The sequence below is a fragment of the Cariama cristata genome, unplaced genomic scaffold, assembly GCF_000690535.1.
Source record: "Cariama cristata isolate BGI_N322 unplaced genomic scaffold, ASM69053v1 scaffold4930, whole genome shotgun sequence".
NCBI lineage: Eukaryota > Metazoa > Chordata > Aves > Cariamiformes > Cariamidae > Cariama > Cariama cristata.
The window spans coordinates 80,730-101,586 of NW_009593151.1; the positions used below are offsets into that span (position 1 = coordinate 80,730).

The window sequence follows — 20,857 nt, forward strand, 5'->3', positions numbered from 1 at the left end:
CCTCAGGCTTAGACCACATCGAACTTGTCTGAAGTTCAGACTGAAGGAACAAGGTGTTCTGGCCAACTCTGAGGAGGAGGAGGAGAAGTGGCTTTTTCCTGAGGTTTTGCCTTCCAAGGGCAAAATTCCTCAACAATTCATCCCCAAAATCTCAGTTTGAGGGAGGTACACAGGCAACTGATCACACATCTGTGGCCAGAACCTCTTCCTCCCTACCCATCCTGACCTACTCTTCTCAATGAAAAAGCTAGACTTTCTTCCATATGAGCTTACTCCAATAAGTCCTGATTAAGCCAGGCTTCATATATAATTATTGAAAGCATCCAAGAACAACAACCACCACTGGCCTCTTAATACATTTCACTAATCAGACTCTATCCACTTTCTACCACGAAACACAACTGCTCTAACTGCAGCTCCTCCCATTCTAGACAGGTTTAAAAATAAATATTACTGAGCTCAGAACAGACTTCAGTTATAGTGATTACGTAGGAGAAAAGAACAAATTCCCAGAAGCAAACAGAAGGGAGAAAGGTGGGAAGAAGTAACTCAAAAACCTCAGCGAGCGTTACTTCTGTACTTTCAATAATGGACTGGAGCCATACTTCAGAACTTATTTTGCTTTACTCAGTTGCCAAGTAAATTGAAGCTAACAGAGTTCATTAATGAAGATATATTTTAAGATGTATCCACTCTGTAATTACTGTACATCAGCAGATTGGTCCTCTGCAACGTTCATTTTAGTCATGAAGAAGATGGTCTACAGCTCACCGGTTCATTATTAAAAGGAAGAACAGAGGTTTGTTTGTATTACTAGTCCTACACAGAGGAACTGGTTTACATAGCCTTATTTAGATTATATACAATACACCAACTGTTCACTCAAGTTCATTGTCTTCTAAACTAGCACTAAATTAATAACAAAGACAAGCTACTTCAAAACTGTATTATCCTGAATCTGAAAATTCAATAAGCCAAAAGAATACAAGCATTCAGAATAGTAATTCAGCTTTCTCTTCAACTTTATAAATGGTTACAGCCAACTACCTTCTAAAATTAAGCATTTCCATAACTTTTTTGACATATCAGTCACAGAATAGTCCATTTATGTCACATCATCTGATGATTTCTTAAACAAGTAACCCGATTGCATAATGCCTAACGGATAGCATGGTATTGCACAAAGATGACTTCATTTTACAATATTTTAAAATACTTGTTCTACAGACTACTGAGATGCACAAAACACTGTGCTGGCAAACTACCTGCTACAGCTCACATTCAAGACAACTCACCAAAGGCATATGCAGCCAAACATGATTAGGAGGAAGACAAAGACTGGAAAAGAAAGATTTGCGGACAGAAAGGAGAAAAGAGAGTCCGAAATCACGATTTCAACCAGTTAAAATGAACATTAACACTTGAAGGTGTGCTAGCAGGCAGATTAACGAAGAATGAAATGGTTCTATACCGGCTAAAAAGGGAGTGGTGGGGGAAATCAGCCAAACATGCTGCAGTACAATTCCATTTCAGTCCGAGTCTTTAGAAAAATAAGGCTTAGCAAAAATTTTTTAAGTGAACATAAGTCTCAGAAAAGAGAATTTCAGAATAAATAACCTAGATAACTCTGCTCCGAAACAAAGTTGTATTTCAAGATTAAGTTATTTTAAAGAGGTATAAAAGTGTCAGAAAAACAAGTGAAAAAGATACTACTGTTGACTGAAATAATTCAATGGAATTGCTTTCAACTGAAATTTTCTTTCCTATTTTTCAAGAGAGATTGAAGAATTTTTTGGCTTTAGGCACCAATTCTATTTGGGAATATGAGGAAGTGTATATTATTCTGAACTAGAATGAAAACATATCCTGTAGTGCCACTGTTTCTGCAGAACTCCAAAGACCACATACTGCCTACAAGGATTTTAAATCAGTTTAAGCACAAAATCCAGCTTGATTTTCAGAAATCAAGAAAGCCAGTATCTCTTGTTTGTGGAGGTTCTCGCAGAACAGTAGGCTACCGCTGTAACTACAATTATAGTTGCAACAGACTGAAGTATTCAAAACTAAGGCCCTCTAAATATCTACAAAAGCCCTTAAGTCAATTCATTACTGATACAGTAAGTGACAACACTTCTGTTTGGCAGACAGTGCAACTGGGAGTCCTGACAAATCTAATTAACAGCACATCAGGGGCACTTATTTTATCCTTTATATACAGTGCCAATAGTGAGTGTATAATGAGAAAAGGAGCTTAAACATTAGCGGGACTTCACTAATTGGTCACTAAGTCCTGATTAAGCCAGGCTTCATATATAATTATTGAAGTCCAAGTGCCTGACACAAGTCTATCCAAAAACACCTAATGAAAATACTAAGTCAATGCTAAACTGCATAAATAAAAATAAGGTACAAAAAAAAAGAAAAGAAACAACAGAAATACGCAACTCTGACTTTCTTGAACTACTCGCCATTTGCATACCCCTAAATTAAATAATGCTAATATACGGAATATATTTAGGTATTCCAGTAACTTTATATACACGTATTTGTATATACAATAAATGTTGCCAGCAAATAATAACTACAAGAGAAGGTTTTAAAAAAAACCAGAAGTTAAATATGACAAGAGTAGCTTTATATATTTATTCATTTACATTCATCAAACCAGTAAAAAGATAACTTAACTTCAAAATTCTAGAGATCACTGATCTGCATTATAAACTGGAATCCACAAAAGTCTATGCCACCACATCCCCCAAAACAGTGAAAGAGGTGACCCGCACTGTGTAACTGGCTGCATATGCAAACACATACATCCCAATACACATACCCTGTATATCCTGGCTTCCTCAAAATCCTACAAGGAAAAGGTAGCTATAAACGCGCACCGAAAATAGATGGATTCAGGGCATTTCAGAAGGAAAAAGGCAATCCAAAGTGTCAGGCATCTCATCAAAATCAAACTTGTGAAACCTCCATGATATCCGGTGACAGCACCTTGTGTATTTCTACTGGCTCAAGTACAGCACAGGGAGAAAACGGGCTACGCTGAAAGGCAGTGGGCCAGATGGTAATTTTCTTTTGAGACAGAAAGATACAAGAATTCTGCTAAGAATTCATTTCAAACTGGTAGATGTTGGTCAGTAGTATCTTGCTTCTGTGTTGGAAGTTCTCTAGGAGCCAAACAATTGGAGCTTACAAACATCCTTTTACAAGATTTTGCCACACCAGATTACCAACCTTTGCCAGTTCTGCTGCATACCCTCCTGCCTCATACCATCCTGCCCACAGTTTGGAATTTCTGTATGAAATGCGTAACCTACACTGTGACTGCCAGAGACACACAGGTACTCCAAAACACACAGTGCAAATACCACAATAAATTTCATTAGCAGCAGTCCCATTTTGAGATAATGCTGCATCTGTAGAAAGAGATCACTAATAATATAACCCTCATTATCAAGACATGGGTATAGCTGCAAGGAAGGAATTTCAAACTCATGTCTATCAACAAAACATAAAACATGACAGGACTGAACAACCAACAGCACACCTATCAACATCCCTTACGTTTTATCTCAGCTGCCTGGCTCCATTCCATGCGTTCAACAAACAGCTGTGTAAGATACCCTACAGCCTCATTTGAATTAGCTGAAGTGGGTACATGCACCATACTGGAAGCACTGCTCCAGTGACATCTTACCAGTGACCCCACACAGGGAGTCTTTCTATTGTTCCCAAGACTTCATCTTGATTGGCAAGGGTCAAGGAACCTGAAGACTCGGTGTGTGGCGTTGCTTTGCCACTGTCTTTTTAATGCTCTTACCCCAGGAAAGGAAGATGAAAAGGTTGGGTCATTATCATGAAAAAGTAGTCCTCAGTGGTAGCTGCTACAAGTAGAGCAATCTAGCTTCCTGTTTCATTTATTGAAAGATATTCATAAAAAATAATGGCAGTAGCTACATACCACAAGGTAGAGCTGTGCAGAGGTAATGCAAACAGAGTTATATACTTAATATATTCAATGAAAATTTTACAGTATGCTCTGTGAGAGTTCTTACCATCTTTCAGAAAATTTTTTCTATATGTTTTATTATTTTCATTATTAAATGAAAAACATCAGACAATTGAACACAGAACACTCCTTAATTTATAGCTTATCTAGAAAATTACTTTGGTAATAAAGCACAAGAAGACCTTCAGTCCAAAATGCTTTTTTCCTGCATAGTAAGTTAACATTTTCAATCAAGAATTTCACAGGCATACAAGATTCTTGGAATACGACACAAACAAAACAACCCAAGACTACCAGTATCATGTATCTGCAATAGATTATAGTAATTAAAATAGTAGTGCTTGAATAACATTTCCCCAAGCCATCTTAATAGTATCCTTAGGTAACCCTAAGTTGTTAGTAATGTTTTACTGTCTTCCATCTATAAAACACAAAAATACATTATATTTATTAATGGCATTACATTAATACACTTCAATATAATTAAATTACTTTAAAATATATTTATGAATATAAGCATACTGATAACAATGACACCAGCTTTTGCTGAAAAACGCATATGAAAACACTTATTTCATAATCTGTATTTTATATTTATTCCTTCCGCTAAAATATGAATGCAGACTGTATTGCATTGGGTACACTACCCAATGTTTCAGAGTGTGTAAGAATTAAGTCAGCCTTAGCATACACAACATTACCAATTTAAAAACAAAGCAAACAAACAAAAAAACCCACCAACCAAACAAAAAAACACCCTGGCCAACTACAGATATAATACACTAGCTTGGCATATGATTTTAGTGAAACCATAAGTAAGACTGAGAAGAAACTCAGCAAAGATGAACATTAACACTTCAGAAATTAAACCTCAAAAAATATGAAAATATTTTTCTGGGAGCGAAGCCTCTTCAACTGAAATAGAAAAGCTTATTTTTACAGGGCTAGGAAGAATTATTGAAAATATGCATTATTTATTATTACTGAGTATTTCTATCACATTTATTTTGAGCACTCAGAAATAAGCACACATTATTTAAAATTAAATCAGACTGATTTTTACTATTTTCCTTCCTAGCCCTTTTTCATTTATGATGGTGTTAGTTGGGAACACTGTACATACATATTACTACAGTATCACTATACACTATTTTCAAGAAACATATACCATCACACTACTGAATTTTTTAAAACATGGTTAAAATACAAGTATACAAACTTGCAGAATTGAAACAGTTTATATGGCTTATTTTTCTCAAATTCAAGAAAATAAAACCCTCCAATTATAAACTGAGACATTCTCACTGCATTGCAGCTAACTGTACATGCACAATCAATCAGTTACCATTTCTCAGCGAGGAATTAAAACCTTATTAAAAATTTAAGTAGAACACTTAAATTTGTTTCACCATGCTTTTACTGAATTACGTCATCATTTAATGAAACAGCTTAATACTGTTTGCCAAAAGATTTTATCTGTGTAATGTCATGTGCCAGGACCCACCCTCCACATGGGATTCCGACGAGGTGCTCCAGCCTTAGACAGGCACCAGTTCCACTACTTTCCAATTCCTCCTGGCAGCACTGCAGCTCTTCTCCAGGGCTCACTAAATTTGATGTTTTCATATGAAGATACTGACTGACAGGAGTTCCTAGCATAGCAGAAAGCAAATGCAGCTTGCAATGTTGTTTGCAACAATGCTGGAATGTCAATTTTGGTATCGCTGACCCTTGGATGAGTCCTACGACTGTTCCCAGGAAAGGGAAGGCAATGATAGTTTCCAAGATCTCAAAGAGGAAGCAGTGGTTAATGTGGTCGCAGTCTTCAGGTTTTGATGGCACTGAATAGTGCCCAATTTTGAGGCTTGCAAAGAAACGAATGCAGCTTTTGAGCAAAACTGGATATGGATGTACTGACTGGACTCTGTTAAAGTGGTAAAAGTTCATGGATTAGATCTAAGGGGGGACAGTTACATGTGAATGGTTAGGATACTGTATTTATTAAGATACAGCCCAGGCACTGGTAACTCAGAAATTTCTATGTTCTGTCAACATTACACAATCAACTGTCTTATGGGACAGTAACAAACAGAAATCTGTTTGGAAATTGACATTAAAGAACTATACGCTGTTACACCCCAACTGTAATTCCAACTCTTCCATCCACACTGTTTCAAGCGCACAGAGGGTAACGTGGCTATCTAGATACCATTATTATCTTTCAGTCTTCTTGCCTAGTAACAGGAACAAACTCCACTTCAAAAGATTTCACTGATGGAACTTTTTTTTCTTCTTAAGGCTAAAAAAACCCCAAACTTACAGACTTGGAAGAGGGGATGACCCATGAGTTATTTAAGCCACAAAAAGCAACAATTTTTTTTTCACATGTTCTTTACATTTAAGTAAATTAAAAACAGCTTAACAACTCATGTTAAGTTGCTCATACAGTTCAAAACAAACTGTTTCCTCCCCTCCCCCAATTTCCTACTACACACGAAGAAAACAATCATTAAATAATTAGCAAAGATTCTTGCATAAGATGGTCATAATTTTTTTTGTCAGTAAGATGTTTAACATTTTATGGTGGTGCTTTCTGAAACCAAAAAACCCCATACGAAATTTGGAAAAAGATTCTGAACAGACTGTGAAAATGAATTTTCACCACACAGTGGAAGGCACTATCAATGCCTTGTATCGCACGAATTCTGTAAACTCCAAACATAGACATCTCCTTTAGGAAATTCTTTAGATAAGTGAGCAAGTTTGCCATTTTCCAGCAGCAGTGTGGAAGCATATTTTAGACACACACTGCTGTAGAACAGACAATAAAACATGAAGAATTACTCAAGTGACACATAATATTAAAGATACTCGGGAAAGAAAACCCACAAGTTCTGTGCGAAATTTCCTGTCAAAAGCATCTGGTTCACACCGTAAGCAAAACGAAGCCATATAGGGACCTGTCTGTAACTCCCTCTGCTGTTCCCTCATTCCTCCTGAAAAGACCAGAAAAGCTCATCTTGCATATTGGTGCTAATACTGCCTCGGAAGGTCATCTATTGTCCTTAGACCTCCTTTTCACATCTCAGGACTAACTAGGTCACGGCCACTGCCATGCTCCACTTCATCTTTGACTTCATTCTCAAAGCACAGACCTCCCCGCCCTTCTCCTTTAATGCCATTCACAAAAAATCACAGGCCCCGAATGAATTTACTCCTTGAAAGCCAGCCACACGAGTTTTAACTCCTTCCCGGTTTATTTATACCCAGTCCAAGACTTTTCACTATATTCCCAAAATGAAGTTAGTAACCCAGGACGTTGGAAATTTGAGATGACTAACTCTGCCACAAGTAGAAGTCTAAAAGCAGACTTTAGAACCATTACTATTTCTTTGCCAGAATAACACCTGCTCAGTTTTTCTCCATTCAAGGGGGGGGCACACAGCTATAGAGATCTATCTATCTGTATCTTCCCCCATTCAAGGAGAATAGTGCACGCATTTTCAACAGGGATTACCTGTTCCAGGCTTCACCCTAATCACTATACATACATGCAACTTATTTCTAGTATTTTATATATTAACATGGGTTTAGCTACTATTTTTTTAAAATACCACTTTTTTGGGTTATGAAGGCATTACCCACAGTGCTGAAATACCTAAACACTCTTATTGCTTTATCTACAGCAAGCAGCTGCTTGGAGCAAGAGTTTCACAAAGAATTTATACAGAATTAACGTGAATCACTTAATTTGTGTAAAGATAGCTTTTTGTGCCATGCTGAGAAAGAAAGTGTAAAAGATTAAGTAAAGAGTGTCTGGACAAATTAGTCCCTAAAGCCTCCTACTACTTGCTGCTACTGTCCACAGTTGACTCTACTGTCAGTTTTTGCAGTCTTTTCTACTATCTTTCAGCAAGACTAGTTAACTTCAATGACATATTTATAGCAGAAAAATTAACAACCTGAAACAACACAAAACCTATCTCAAATTAGGTCATAGTTATTATTGCTAAATAAATGCTTTTAAAATGGTGTATATCCATAGGATCTATAGTGACAAGTACTTTATAAAAAACCAAACAAACCAACAACCCACACAACCCAACAAACATTACCTTCTTCAAATCAAGAGTCTACCCTTCAACCCTAAGATTCTCAATAAAAATCTCAGTTTCATATATAGGAATACTTCAACTACAATTTAAGTTCAACATGAATTCATTTTTTGTAACATGTTCCAGACCAGACATATTTATGTGCATACTGTACATATATTTACAAATGTAATTATCCCCTACAGATCACCACACTGCACAAGTGATTCAGTGTTACACACACATAGATAAGACACAGGACCTACTAATACGACAGAATTCTAAAGTCACAATACCTTCCATGCCAGCACTGCTGCTGGTTTTGACAGACACCATTTACTGTATCAGGTGCTTCACTTCTTAAATTGATATACACCAGGAACAAATATATCTAATATGAGCACTACAGCTGCAGTTAAGTTGATAAAACAAATAGCTTTTGGTGAAAGGAGCCATCTCCCTTTTCCAGAAGCTGGAAAAGACACTACTTCTTATGTCACTTTAGGGAATTAATCTTCCAGAAAATTAAACTAGATCTTGGTGTGATCAGAAAAGCAGCAGAGAAAACATGAGGGAGGAAGGTGGTTACACACAGCCAGGACAGAGAAAGGTATGTAAAAACCTGGACCTTTCAATGGCTTCTTGCCATTAGATTGATGTAAAATGAAAGGTTACACATACATAGCATAAGCCTACTTTAACACTTTCTGTTTTTAGAAAGCAGATAAATCCATGTTTAATTACTGCATCTGTCTTAAAAACAACTCCTGTTTGGAAGTACCTGGTTAACACAGAGTCTGTTACAGAAAGAACCCAACCATTTGTAGTATTACACTGCAACAGAGGTAAGACATTCCTGTTGCAAGACAATGGAGTGAGATAGAGACGAGCGGGAGAAGGTATGTATGATCTACAGAATGATTTCCACCTGTACCTACAGCTGCCATCAGACACTCTGTTGTGACTGTAGCTACGCTGGATGAAGAAGTTGCCACCCCACTTCATCTCCACTTGCTCATTACCTTCAGATCTTCCAGCATAACTGCATGTTTAGTCACTTCCTAACCCAGTTCTGTCAAAATGATTCCCGTTAGAAAATCTGTGTTTCCGCTTAACTCAGATTATTTTTGACAGAACTTGTTTAGCAGATGACTATAAATGCAAGTACCAGAAGATCTGAGAACATTGTAACCTTTAGAGCTAGGAGAGGAAATAGCAGTGAGCAAGTGGAGACAGCTAGCCCTTTTCCACGGTTATGCAGCTGCAAGAGAAGCACATTAATCAGACGCATAGGTCTGATTTGTCAACCTGCCTAATCCGTGAAAGCTGTAGATCAAGGCTGGCACCTTTAAAGAAAATAAATAAGTAAATCTATATACTACTACTTTTACTGCTTAAAATGTCAGGTTGTGGTTAAGTGCCCAGAAACTCAAATCATTTGTTGTAAGTACCTGGAATTCTGTTGTATAATGAGAGAAACAGGCAGATGCTATTCAAAAGATGTAAAAAAATGTGCTATTTCTGTGGAGTTGAGAGATAAATACCAACCTCACCTTCTTAACTTAGATTATCATAACAAGACCTGAAAAATTACTTAATTGCTTTCTATACCTTACTAACATGAACAAATAGTGTCTGTGTTTTCACTTGTTACATGGTAAAAGGAGTGGAAAAAACACACCAAAATGCAGCATCAAATTGCCATCACGTAATACACAACATTGACAGGAACAGTACTTGATACATAGACCACCTTACCTTTTATTAACAGGCTTTTCATCCTTGTCATAAGGTCTTATGAACCATTTTCCAATTCTTACGAAGTTTTTATCCATCAAGCACCTAGAAAATAATTACAGCAATAATCACTAGTTACATCTTAAGATGTAATTAAAAGCAGTGTTCAAAGACAGTAAATCAAAGGGATTAAGCAGTTGAATTTCCATCATATCGAAATCAATTTTGTAGCTTTTGGGTTCCATGTAACTTTGCCACTTTATTTTCCCACACTAGTCATACAGAGAATCATTGTCCAATCTCATGACGCCGTCACTGATGTCGATCTTCACATATGCATTTTCCCCTCATCTGACAGAATCTTTTCTGCTCCGTGCTACTCTTTTTGCTGAATGATCCATCATACCATTTTTCAAACCGTTCTTGAACAAAGACAATTCAGAGTACTGACTCTTTTCTATACAGTGTTTCTCTCAGACTTCACGATAAAGACTATGCATTCCTGTATTTCTGGCATGCAAATGGCATAGTATAGTGCATGAATGACAGGAAATTGTATTAAGCAAATATTAACAATGAACCATTTTTCCTTTACATGATCCACAGCATGATTTCAGGTGTCGAAACTTCCATAATTACTGTTTCTGCTCTCAGAAAACCTCACTCCAACAAACATACTCCCACATCACTAAATTTAGAGCCATAAAACACCCGTTTTCTGTGGTCCCTTTAGAAGAGCACAATTTCTTTATAGAAACTGTATATCCTGTGGCTTTAAAAAATATGTATAGTGAGGATGCAAAGTGATCAGTAACCAATTTAGGTTGACAAGTTAAGGAGTGCTCGATGCCCTTCTAAGTGCACCTATACAGATGAATCACACTAGCAATAGGTTCACACTAAGTGTGCTTCATACATTAAACATGCAGTTGAACATACTGCCCAAGGGATCACATACACAAATTTGTTATGAAGGAATATTTTTCAGTAAGGTAAATATTACGTTTCCAAAATTCTGAAAAATTGGTTGTTTGTTGCTAGTGGTTTGTTTATGATTACAAGCTTTCCCTATACATTTCATGTCTAATAAGTATTTCTTTATTTAGATGGAAGAACTATACTTTTCCATTCTTCAAAGTTTTCCAATAGTTTATTTCTATAGCAGTTGCTAGAGATTAGCCAAAACAAAACCAAAAAACTAACAAAAAAAAATAATTAAAAGTCACATGAAACCTTCCGGGAAAGCACATTCTGCAAGGTTTAGAAAAACTGCGATCTATATTTCAAAAGCATACCTAGCAGACATAGATAGGAAACGGACAGCAGACAACGTAGATTCTAATATGCTCCTAATTCTTCTGTATAAACTTGGCAGGGTTTTCCAAAGTTAAAGCTAGGCTGAAAAAAATTCTAACAGTACTTTCTCAATTAAAGCAAAAAGAATGCAGCTCAGCTGAATATACCAGTATCTTAAACTGAGTATGAAAGCTAAACCAGCAGAGATCTAAAGACACTGCTCTCGTGCTGGTGGGAATAAGAAGTATGCTTCAGCAACTGTTTCCCTAGGAAATATTTGTTATCAGAGAAAGTCTGTCAGTGTCAGCGCACTTTATACAAACAAAAGGAAGTCTGTGAAGTTTACATCAGATCCCTAAAGAAAATAATCTGTACTAGCAAAAACCATAATAAACTCTCCCCCATCACACACACACTCCAATGCACATCATCACGTCTCACAACGGCAGGTTTAACTGCCTCAGACTAATGCTACTTTCCTAGGAAAAAAAAAGTCTTTATGGGTAGACTTGGCCTTAAAAATCAGTTAATCCTAATGCTAAACTGAATCACAGGTTATTTAAGGTATAATCTACTATGAAATGGGAAAGATGACTGCAGAAGCATGGATCTCAAAGATCTGGCCGAGTGAACAATTAATGACAGCATGGCACTATTTTTGCTGTATAAGCACTCCATGGTAACTAGTCTTTAGCAGTAAGCTGTAACAGTGAACTTGTGTAAAAAAAGAATCTGGTCATAAAATCCCAAACGAGTACACACTTAAAAGCAGTTATTTAATCATATGAAATAAGGACATAAAATACTCTGAACTCCTTGGCTCATTTCTCTAGTTAATGCTGAGTGATATTTTCTTCCCAAGCAGTACAGCTGTTAGAGCGTTTCACCGTCGCTTGACCTTCCATATTTCTGATTTTTCTATGAAAAAAATGACCTGACAAGGGCACACTAATGATTATGAAATAAGACCATAATATTTGAGTATTATTTCCTCAGATCTTCTAAAGTTTTCTGAATTGCCAATTAACATAAAACTTCTGATCACTAATTTGGGTACTGAGAAAAACAAGAGAACATAAACAGTTGCGTAAATACCCTTTCTCGCCCTTCCCAAGGTTAACTTAAAACAAACACCTCTCCTCCCTTCTTCCTAGTCACAACGTCCTGTATTTTCACTGCAGGTTTCACTCCGTCCCTCCCAACTCCTCTGTGAGGCGGCGGGCGAAGGAGGAGATGGGGGTCACCTACCCCATGGCTCTTCCCGCCAACATTTGCTTCCCACTGCCAGGTTTTCCTGCCACAATCGTTTTTCATGGCCCTTCTCCGGCAGCTACTGCCTTCTTCCCTGAAGACGGCTGAGGTGCTGTGGGCTCCTCTGGCTGGCGGGAGATTCGCTGTGTGACAGAACCGGCTGGAACCGGTTCTGAGCGGCAAATGGCAGCCGGCAGCCTCCTCCCGCCCACCCCCTCCGGTCCCACAGAGGCCAGCGTCCTCCTAGGAGCGGCGTTACCCACGGCCGCAGCTAGTCAGGAAGGCCAAACCGCCCTGCCGGGAAAATTACATCTTGGTGGGACACCAGAGGTTTCCGAGAGAAGGAAATCTGTCCTTCGCTAACTGCAAAATAAACCAAAAAAACCCCACAAAACTTCAAGCACAGGCAACAGCCCTATCACTTTCTGGCAAGATCAAAAAGAAATTCAAGGCTTCCTTTTTTATTAATCAAGCTTTTCCTAAACACAGGATAAAACGGGTCTTCAAAAATTAGAGTGTTATTTCTCTTTTTAATAAAGCCTATACACTTATTGCTATTATTTCAAATGAAATAATTACAATGTTATCTTAAGATTTGGTATGGCAAACCAAAAAAAAACCCAACCCCAAAAGAATGTATAACTTCAAATAAATCCAGCTACAATACTGTAAAAATGAGATAGCTAATCAGATAGATATTCGGTAAACCACCATCCTAAGTCACCTGGACAAGTGTTTCATTAAAAGACTTCTAAAGCAAGGGTGCTCCCAAAGGCACGACGCCACGGCAGTTCCAACTGACAAGCAGGTTAGCGCCGCTTCCCAGCTCCGGCGCAAGGCCCCGGTTGCGGCCGACCCCACCACCTCGGAGCTGCTGCCGGCACACGGCGAGAGAGCCGTGGGATTCTCGTCTCCAAGGGCAAGAGGCTGAGACTGTGGCAGGAGCCAGATCAGCTCATGGTGACATGAAACGAGGCTTTCGGCAAACACCTGATGTGTGCTGACCAACTGTATTTCAAAGACTATTGCTGAAAGAAAAAGAGCTCCGAAGACTTTTCAGCCACAGCTGAATTTCAATTAACTGATCAATTAACTGATTTCAATTAAGTTATTTAAAAAAAATAATTGAAAATTTACTTCACAAGCTTAAAGAGGTCCGATGAATAAAAATATCCACTAGGAGCCATACTTACAAGTCAGTTGGCTGGGTACCGCAGATTAATAAACACCTATAAAATTATTTTTCTTTTTATACTGCAAAGCTACAAAAGAACTGGTGAACATTCTAGACTTGGAATTTCATTTTTATACTTTTATTCACTCTAAGTAGTATAATACTTATGTAAAAATCCCCTAAAAAGACTGTTGAGATAGAAAATGGGAAATACCACAACTAGTCGTTGCAGCTGTGTCCAGGCACATAGGTAGCCATTCAAACCTCACCCGCTAGCAGATACGGACAGGCAGCTAGCAGTCAAGGGGACAGTTACCACACTCATGGAAACACAACCTCAGGAACACAATGCAAACCCGATTACTGGTAAATCTACATCAAAATGAACAGGATACCAAATGAGACATAATAGAATTGATGTTCAATTAGTTTGTTTTCTGAGAGAAAAAATATTCAATGCTATATTCTGCAAAATGAATGTAACACAGAGGTACACGAGAGGTGCGTTATATTTTGCTGTTATTATTATTACGAATTCAGAAAAAGTGGCAATAGCCTAATGACACTTAATTCTGAGATCTCCGAATTTGTAAAAAGAAGAACTGAAATATAACACAGGAAGGTGATGATGACCTGAAGAACTGCAGTAACAGAGAAGGAATAGAGTAGTACAAGATGTAATGTCATATACTGAAAGCCTAACAACAAGATAATCTTCAGTAATCTTAAGAGCTGAGAGCTGGATCAAGAAGAAAAAGCCACAAGTGTATTAACTAATCACAGAATAACTTTGCAATCAAGCATATATATATGATCAAGAGAAAACAAAGCAATGCTAGGATACATTAGGCCTGTCAGAGCCAGAAACTGTTACGCTTCACCCTGAATACTGTGCACAAATTTAGTCAAATTGTAACACGCACATAACTAGGATGAAGATGGAAGAACAGAGTTAACATCTTTTAATGTTATCTGTTAAGATAGGTACTATTTAACCTCATGAAAGGAGTCGGGGGTCAGATACAGGTCTTCTCTGTAAGCATACTCTCTGTAAGCACCTCAAGCTGGTGAAAACTTTTTTTTTGCCTTTGAAACAGCTCCCCAACAAGAATGCAAGCAAAGCTTTATACTTTGTATGAGAGTTTCATTAGTCTGCACTGCCTTCTATGATATACTACCAGAGTCAACGCCAAGAGATCTCTCTCTATCCTGCGTCTCTTGCACTGAAGTTCTACCTCTAAAAAGATGTCGTCTAAGATCAATAATAATATAAATGCTCTGTAGGAATCCCGCATTATTTTAAGTACTAAAATGAAGTATTTGAGTGCAATAGAGTTTTTCTTACCTTTCCAGAAGATTATGAATTGCTTTGAAGAGCAGGGTCCTACACTCATAGGAAAGTCCATTCTCCCACAATCCTTCTTCCACCACTACAAAGACAGAAAATGTCAACATGCTCAGAATAGGGAAATACAGATATTTATACAAAACATAACTCCAACAGCTATAGTTTTCAACAGTAGCAGGTTTCATGAAACTGTTTCAACTATTACCCACATTACCAAAGCAGCTTTAATCTTTACTTGCTGAAGACATCCAGTTTGAATTTAAAAAAAAAAGAGAAAACATAAAACCATAAGAGCAAACATATTTGTTCGTAGCATTCAATGTTAAAGCAGGGGAGTGAGGAATTCATGATCATTCTTTGCCATGACTGTCCAGAGATCCTTTAAAACTTAACCCCAGATGCAGACAATCAAGAAACAAAGTGATTCATTAAAGGTGTAAAATCAATTTACATAACTTGAACAACATTAAACAGCTATCCTGAACCTCTCACTATCACACTCAAGTGAAATTCCTCCATTGTACTGACTTAAACTATTGCAGTTTAAGCAATACACAGCAAATATATGAAATATGCAGCAGTTTTTTTATTCCAAAATAAAAACTGTAAACTCAGATCCAAACTTCAGAGATTTTAGAGAGTTAAAGAAAATAAACTTTCACAGTGGAGTAGTACATGAACTAGTCACTTGAATGAATACCTGAAGGATATAGGAACCTCAAAAGCATCTGCTGTCCTTACTCCATTGCTTTTGGATGCTAAAACTGCCAAGAGTAAAACTATTTTTGGTACGCTTGTACCAGATTCTAAATCTTATTCAGTCAGAAGATGCAATCTCAGCTGCAGAGTAAAACAGATGATTAAGTAACTTTGTCAAGGAGTAAGAATTTGTTAATTGTCTCAGCTCTGTCATTTCAATTTTACAGGAATACTCTGCAGATCTTTAGAAATGCAATCATAAAATTCTACAGCATGTTAAGAACTGAATACTTAACACCCCTTCTTGGCCAATTTGAAGGATGAAACCTTCCAACAGCATGTCTATCATGCAGAGATTATTATCTAAGTATAGTTTACTCTACAACCATGTTTAAATTAAAGCTTCTAAGGAGTTTCTGCAGCATGAAAACTATTAATATTGCCAGCAGTTTTCAGCTACAGCTTCAAAGCCTCAAAACCCAGCACTGTTCATTATTCTGCTGCTTCTCCCAGTAACCGTAAGTCATATAACCTCAAACAAGAAGAGGCACGTTTTTTGACCATGTAATGTTGTGATATGCTAATATTGGTAACAGAGTCTCTCTCCTTTTACAGGATGAAAAAGCCAGGGCTTTAGTACCTAAATCACCTTATCGAACAGCACAGCTACCTCCTCAGAAGAATGAAAAGGCAGGCTTGTGCTTTTGGGCACAAGCGTGAGCCAAATAGCTTCCCCTGTAAAACCATTAAAGGCGCCTTTAACACTTGCAAAACCTTACTGACACTGTATGTCATGCACCAGAGCTGTTTACTAGACAGAACCTCCCACGGCCTCAGACTCCACATTTAAAAGAGTGTTCTTAAACTTCAGAATCTCCATGCATTTTCAGAACTATTGATGTATAGATTCTATCCAGTCCAGAACTACTCAAGCCTAAGGAACTGCAAGACTGGTAGTGTCTTGCACTTAAAAACTACACAATTCTCAAATACGTAAACAATTACATATTACAGTACGAGAGAGATCACATCTGAGTTCACCTCTATGAAAACTCTGTATTTAAGTAAAAACTCAAATTTGTAGACAGTGTCATGAAGTCGACAGAACTCAAAGTCAAAAGGAATTCACTGCACTAAGCTCCTCTGGACTTTCACCCTGACCCTATCACAGCATCTGTGCCAGAAGGCAGTATTGTCCCTGCATGAGGAACTTCATGCAAAACGGGGAGCAACAAGAATCTATTCCGTGATTTTACAGGAAACTTCTCACAGCCAGTTCTGATGTTCTCCATCATAACTCAGTATCTGCTCCCAAGTATGCACAGCAAACTAATGGGACCCAATTAAAGACGAGCTTACGTCATCTCTCAAGACTATTTTCTGCAAGTACAATTTTGCCGCTGAGTCCAGAAGAAACAAGATCAGATCACGCTGCTTTACACTGTTTATAAGGTAATACTCTGTAGAGTTGGAATCATTTTAATACCAAATTCTTTAGGTAATGGGCATTACCTGTATTCTTTTGCCCTGCTCAGCTGTGACTAGCACAGCTCCTCTTTGGGCTACACCGTCCTATTACTCTTCCACAAACGGAGACCCCTCTCCCCAGGACTGGTGTGACAAGACAGACCTATGTGTCCCAGCAGAAGGGACTGAAAAGGAGGGAATGGGAATTGGCAGCTCTCTACACACCACCATCGCTGTATCCATGGTTATCCTGCAGTCAGGAGAAGGAACAGCTATGCAAGGGAATGTGTCCCAAAGCCTCGGAACAGCGGCAAAAAGCAACGTTAACCTTGCGGTGGAGGTCCTTGTAGGTAAGTCCTTAGAGTCAAGTCTGCCAACGAGATGAGACTGGCTGAGAAGCAGCAGGTGGGTGGGACAGGGAAAAGGGGAAAGTCTGTAGTAGTATCATCCCTCAATATTCTGATTTTCCAAATTGGCTTTCTTGATACTCGGCAAAACATAAATTATGTATGAACTGGAAATAAAATTATTTCCCTATTAAACTTAATTCTAAGTATATCTTAAGACATCTTCATAACCATTTTCCTATAATAAATAACACCTTTTATTCCCAGATATATTAAGGCACTATACTTACTGTAATTACCTCTAATACTTCTTTATCCTACTAAAAAAGTACATCTCACAATTGAGAGTACGTATATACGTCTGTTGCAGTAAAAATGGGGAGAAAAAAATTAGAACTGCAGCATTTCACTTCCTCTCTGCTCTTTGGCTTCCTGTTCCAGTTTCCAAAAGAAGAGAGCATAAATCACTGGAGCAAGTTACAGCTTCAAGATGCAAATGGTGACCAGCAACCAAACTTGGGAAAACACTAGAGATCAAACTATCCCTGTAAATTGCAAAGTTCCTCACACTGTAACAATGTAAACAGATTTTAGATTTCGAAGAATATTTTAAATTCCTTATAGAAGATGGAGGACTAGAAAATAATCGTCGGTCTCTGTCTGTCTACACAATGATTTGTAATGCTTTTAACACTCAACGCTTTCAACTCAAGCTCTCATCAGTCTTTCAGCGCTGCCTGACAGCATCTTCAGGCACACAGCTAAGAGAAAGCAGGTGCTGCACAGGTTCAGAAACTTATGCCAAGCACCTATATCCTGTCCTGAAGGTATTTTCTGTTACTCTAGTTGAAATATTTCTCTTTAGAGGCAACACATTTGACACTATACAACAGCTGTGAAAGCCATCCTCAAAAAAGAAAACTTGTAGGGGAAGAATCAAGTAAAGATTGAACTTCAGTAAGAGAAAGAGTACAACAGAGCAGGTAACGACTTTTTCCTCCATGGAAGTGAGAGAGGAAGACAAGACTTTTGGAGAGGCAGCCCAGCAGATGGGACAAAACTGTGGGTCACTACTTCCCAGGACCTGGGTAGACCAAGCCATCACTCATCTGATCCGTTGTTTGCGGCATTTTAAGTAGGGAGTCAGACTGGATGACCTCCAGGAGTCCAAGCTCCTTCTCACCTGTCAGATATACTGATCCTCTACTGTGACAGATTTATATAGAGATCTATCTCTCTCCTCTTTGTGTGTGTATATACATATTTTTATCTGTATATGCTAACTACCTTATCTAAGCATGTGTACATTCCAGAGTAGTCAAGGACGACAACTGGTAGTAGCATTTACTTTCTTGTAAAACAGGCAGTTCATCCTCTTCTTGCTGTTTATCCTGCAATAGAGGGATAACTTTACCACTGCGTTTCTCACCAACATAAGCAACTACTACATGTGTTCTGTTGGTTTGTGGGATTTTGGGGTTTTGTGATTTTTTTTTAAAATTTTTTTTTTTTTTTAAATGAAATCACTCTCAAAATAAAAACCTAAGTCTATTACTACTCCGTCTCCAAAACTTTGGCTTCTCGGGGGGAGGGGGGAAAAAAAAAAAAAAAAATCAAGAAAATAGGACATATCATCTTTGCCATTAACTGTAACTCTCTAAACTGCTTAGTTGAGACAGTCAGTCTGACTGCCCTGACTATATCATTCTTGGTATATGCTCTTTAAATCCAGTGGAGATAGAGAGCACTAAAGAAGCATATGGATCCAAAAAGAAGTGTGAAATTTTCAGTATCTTTCAAAAAATAAACAAACAACAAAACTTGAGATAGCCCGTTTTGTACAAGAATATTCTATTCATTTATCTGAAGGGGCATCATTGTTTCAATCTGTAAGAGTTAAGAGAGTGAAAATATAAACAGTCATTAAAATTTTTTACAGCTGAGTACCTGCCTATTACCATTATCCAATGTACAAGGGCATATAGGAACAAGGTAAAAAACCTTTTGGTTGTAACACCTGAAAGAGAATACAATGTAGTGTTTTTCAATTGATTCTGATTTTTAAGTTAATCCTTGGAGATCAGATGTTAAAAGAATTAAAGGCAACTACAGTAATTTACACTTACAGTGGAAATTTATAATTTAAACATACATTAATGAGCAGCTTAGTTGGCTTGCGGTCTTTTTTTATTTTCAAGTCAGAGATATTAAGGTCTTCAAAGTGTCCAACAATTTTTATGAAGCCAGCCATGTTCTCAAAAAAAAAGAGCCATTATAAAAATTTCAAGGAGAGAAGTCACAGCAAAATATCAAAGCAAATACTTCAATAATTTTAAGTCTCCCAGCAGAGATACCGGAAAGATAATAAGATCTCTGTTCTGCTTCAGTGACCAAACTGACATATTTTACTTAAAAGAAATATAGGAAGGAAGGAGAGAAAGCAAGTTGAGAGCGTGTCGGCATTGCAGAGATAGTTATACCTTTAAGAAATTCAGCCACCCACATTTTAATAATTCAGGTCACACTGCCTTACGCAGTTTAAAAGTAGAATTAGTTTCAAAGAATACATATTTCCTCAGAGCTATGTTACATATTTCCTTTTAATGTATCGTATTGCAGCAACAGCTGAAATGAACGTCTAGACATCAAAACCAGTCTTTATTCCCACCTACTGCTTTTTTACCTCAGGCATCAAAACTAATGAAACCTATTATCCAGAACACTGACTTCAGTTACCACATTGGCCACTGCAAATACGAAAAAACACTCTGGGACAGGACCAGTTATTCAGCCATTAAAATTACTGAAAATCAATTTCTTGCTGCACACTGCAGAAATACTGATAAATTAAAGCAGGACACATGGGACAAGGAGATTACTTCGAGGGAAGATTACTATGTCAAACTGCTGAGGAAGGGGAGTTACTCAGCTACTCAGGATTCATATTCAGAGCAGTATATGTTCGTTCTTACTCTTTGATATTTTGTCTCCTCGTTACCATGAAATATGAAGAATGTGGGGGTTTTTCCCTGTGTAGATAAAGTTTTTAAAAACACACGGCCAAAGAACTCGAACAAAAATCAAAAATCCAATTACTAAAAGCAAGCATTTAATTTTTCATTTTAATTTTTATTAACGTGCCCTTAAAACAGTATTTCAAAGACCAACGAGCATTTTGAAGCATCATTTCTTCTAAAAAATTGAGTTAAAAGAGTAACAAAGCAATGCAATGGTACATTAATTCTGAAAAACTATATTATACCCATAAAAATCCAATTAAATGCAACGCTATTGATCGATCATTGTTATACTCCCATTGATCACCTTGTAAAATCTGCGTTTGAAGTCATTAGTGATTAAATTGACTTATTACTAAATCAGATTCAACCCACTTAGAGATCTAATTTCCTTGCACTGGCTGTGATTGTA

At 37.6% G+C, this 20,857-nt stretch overlaps 1 protein-coding gene across 1 annotated transcript in view; it reads right to left on the minus strand.

The window, feature by feature from the left end:
• Nucleotides 1–20,857, minus strand: part of LOC104168650 (mediator of RNA polymerase II transcription subunit 13-like) — a gene marked incomplete at its 3' end in the record, with an annotated part of 178,025 nt that overhangs the window by 80,497 nt on the left and 76,671 nt on the right. The window contains 2 exon segments of the mRNA XM_009709313.1: nucleotides 9,868–9,951; nucleotides 14,913–14,997. Of these exon segments, the coding sequence (XP_009707615.1) occupies nucleotides 9,868–9,951; nucleotides 14,913–14,997 (169 nt within the window).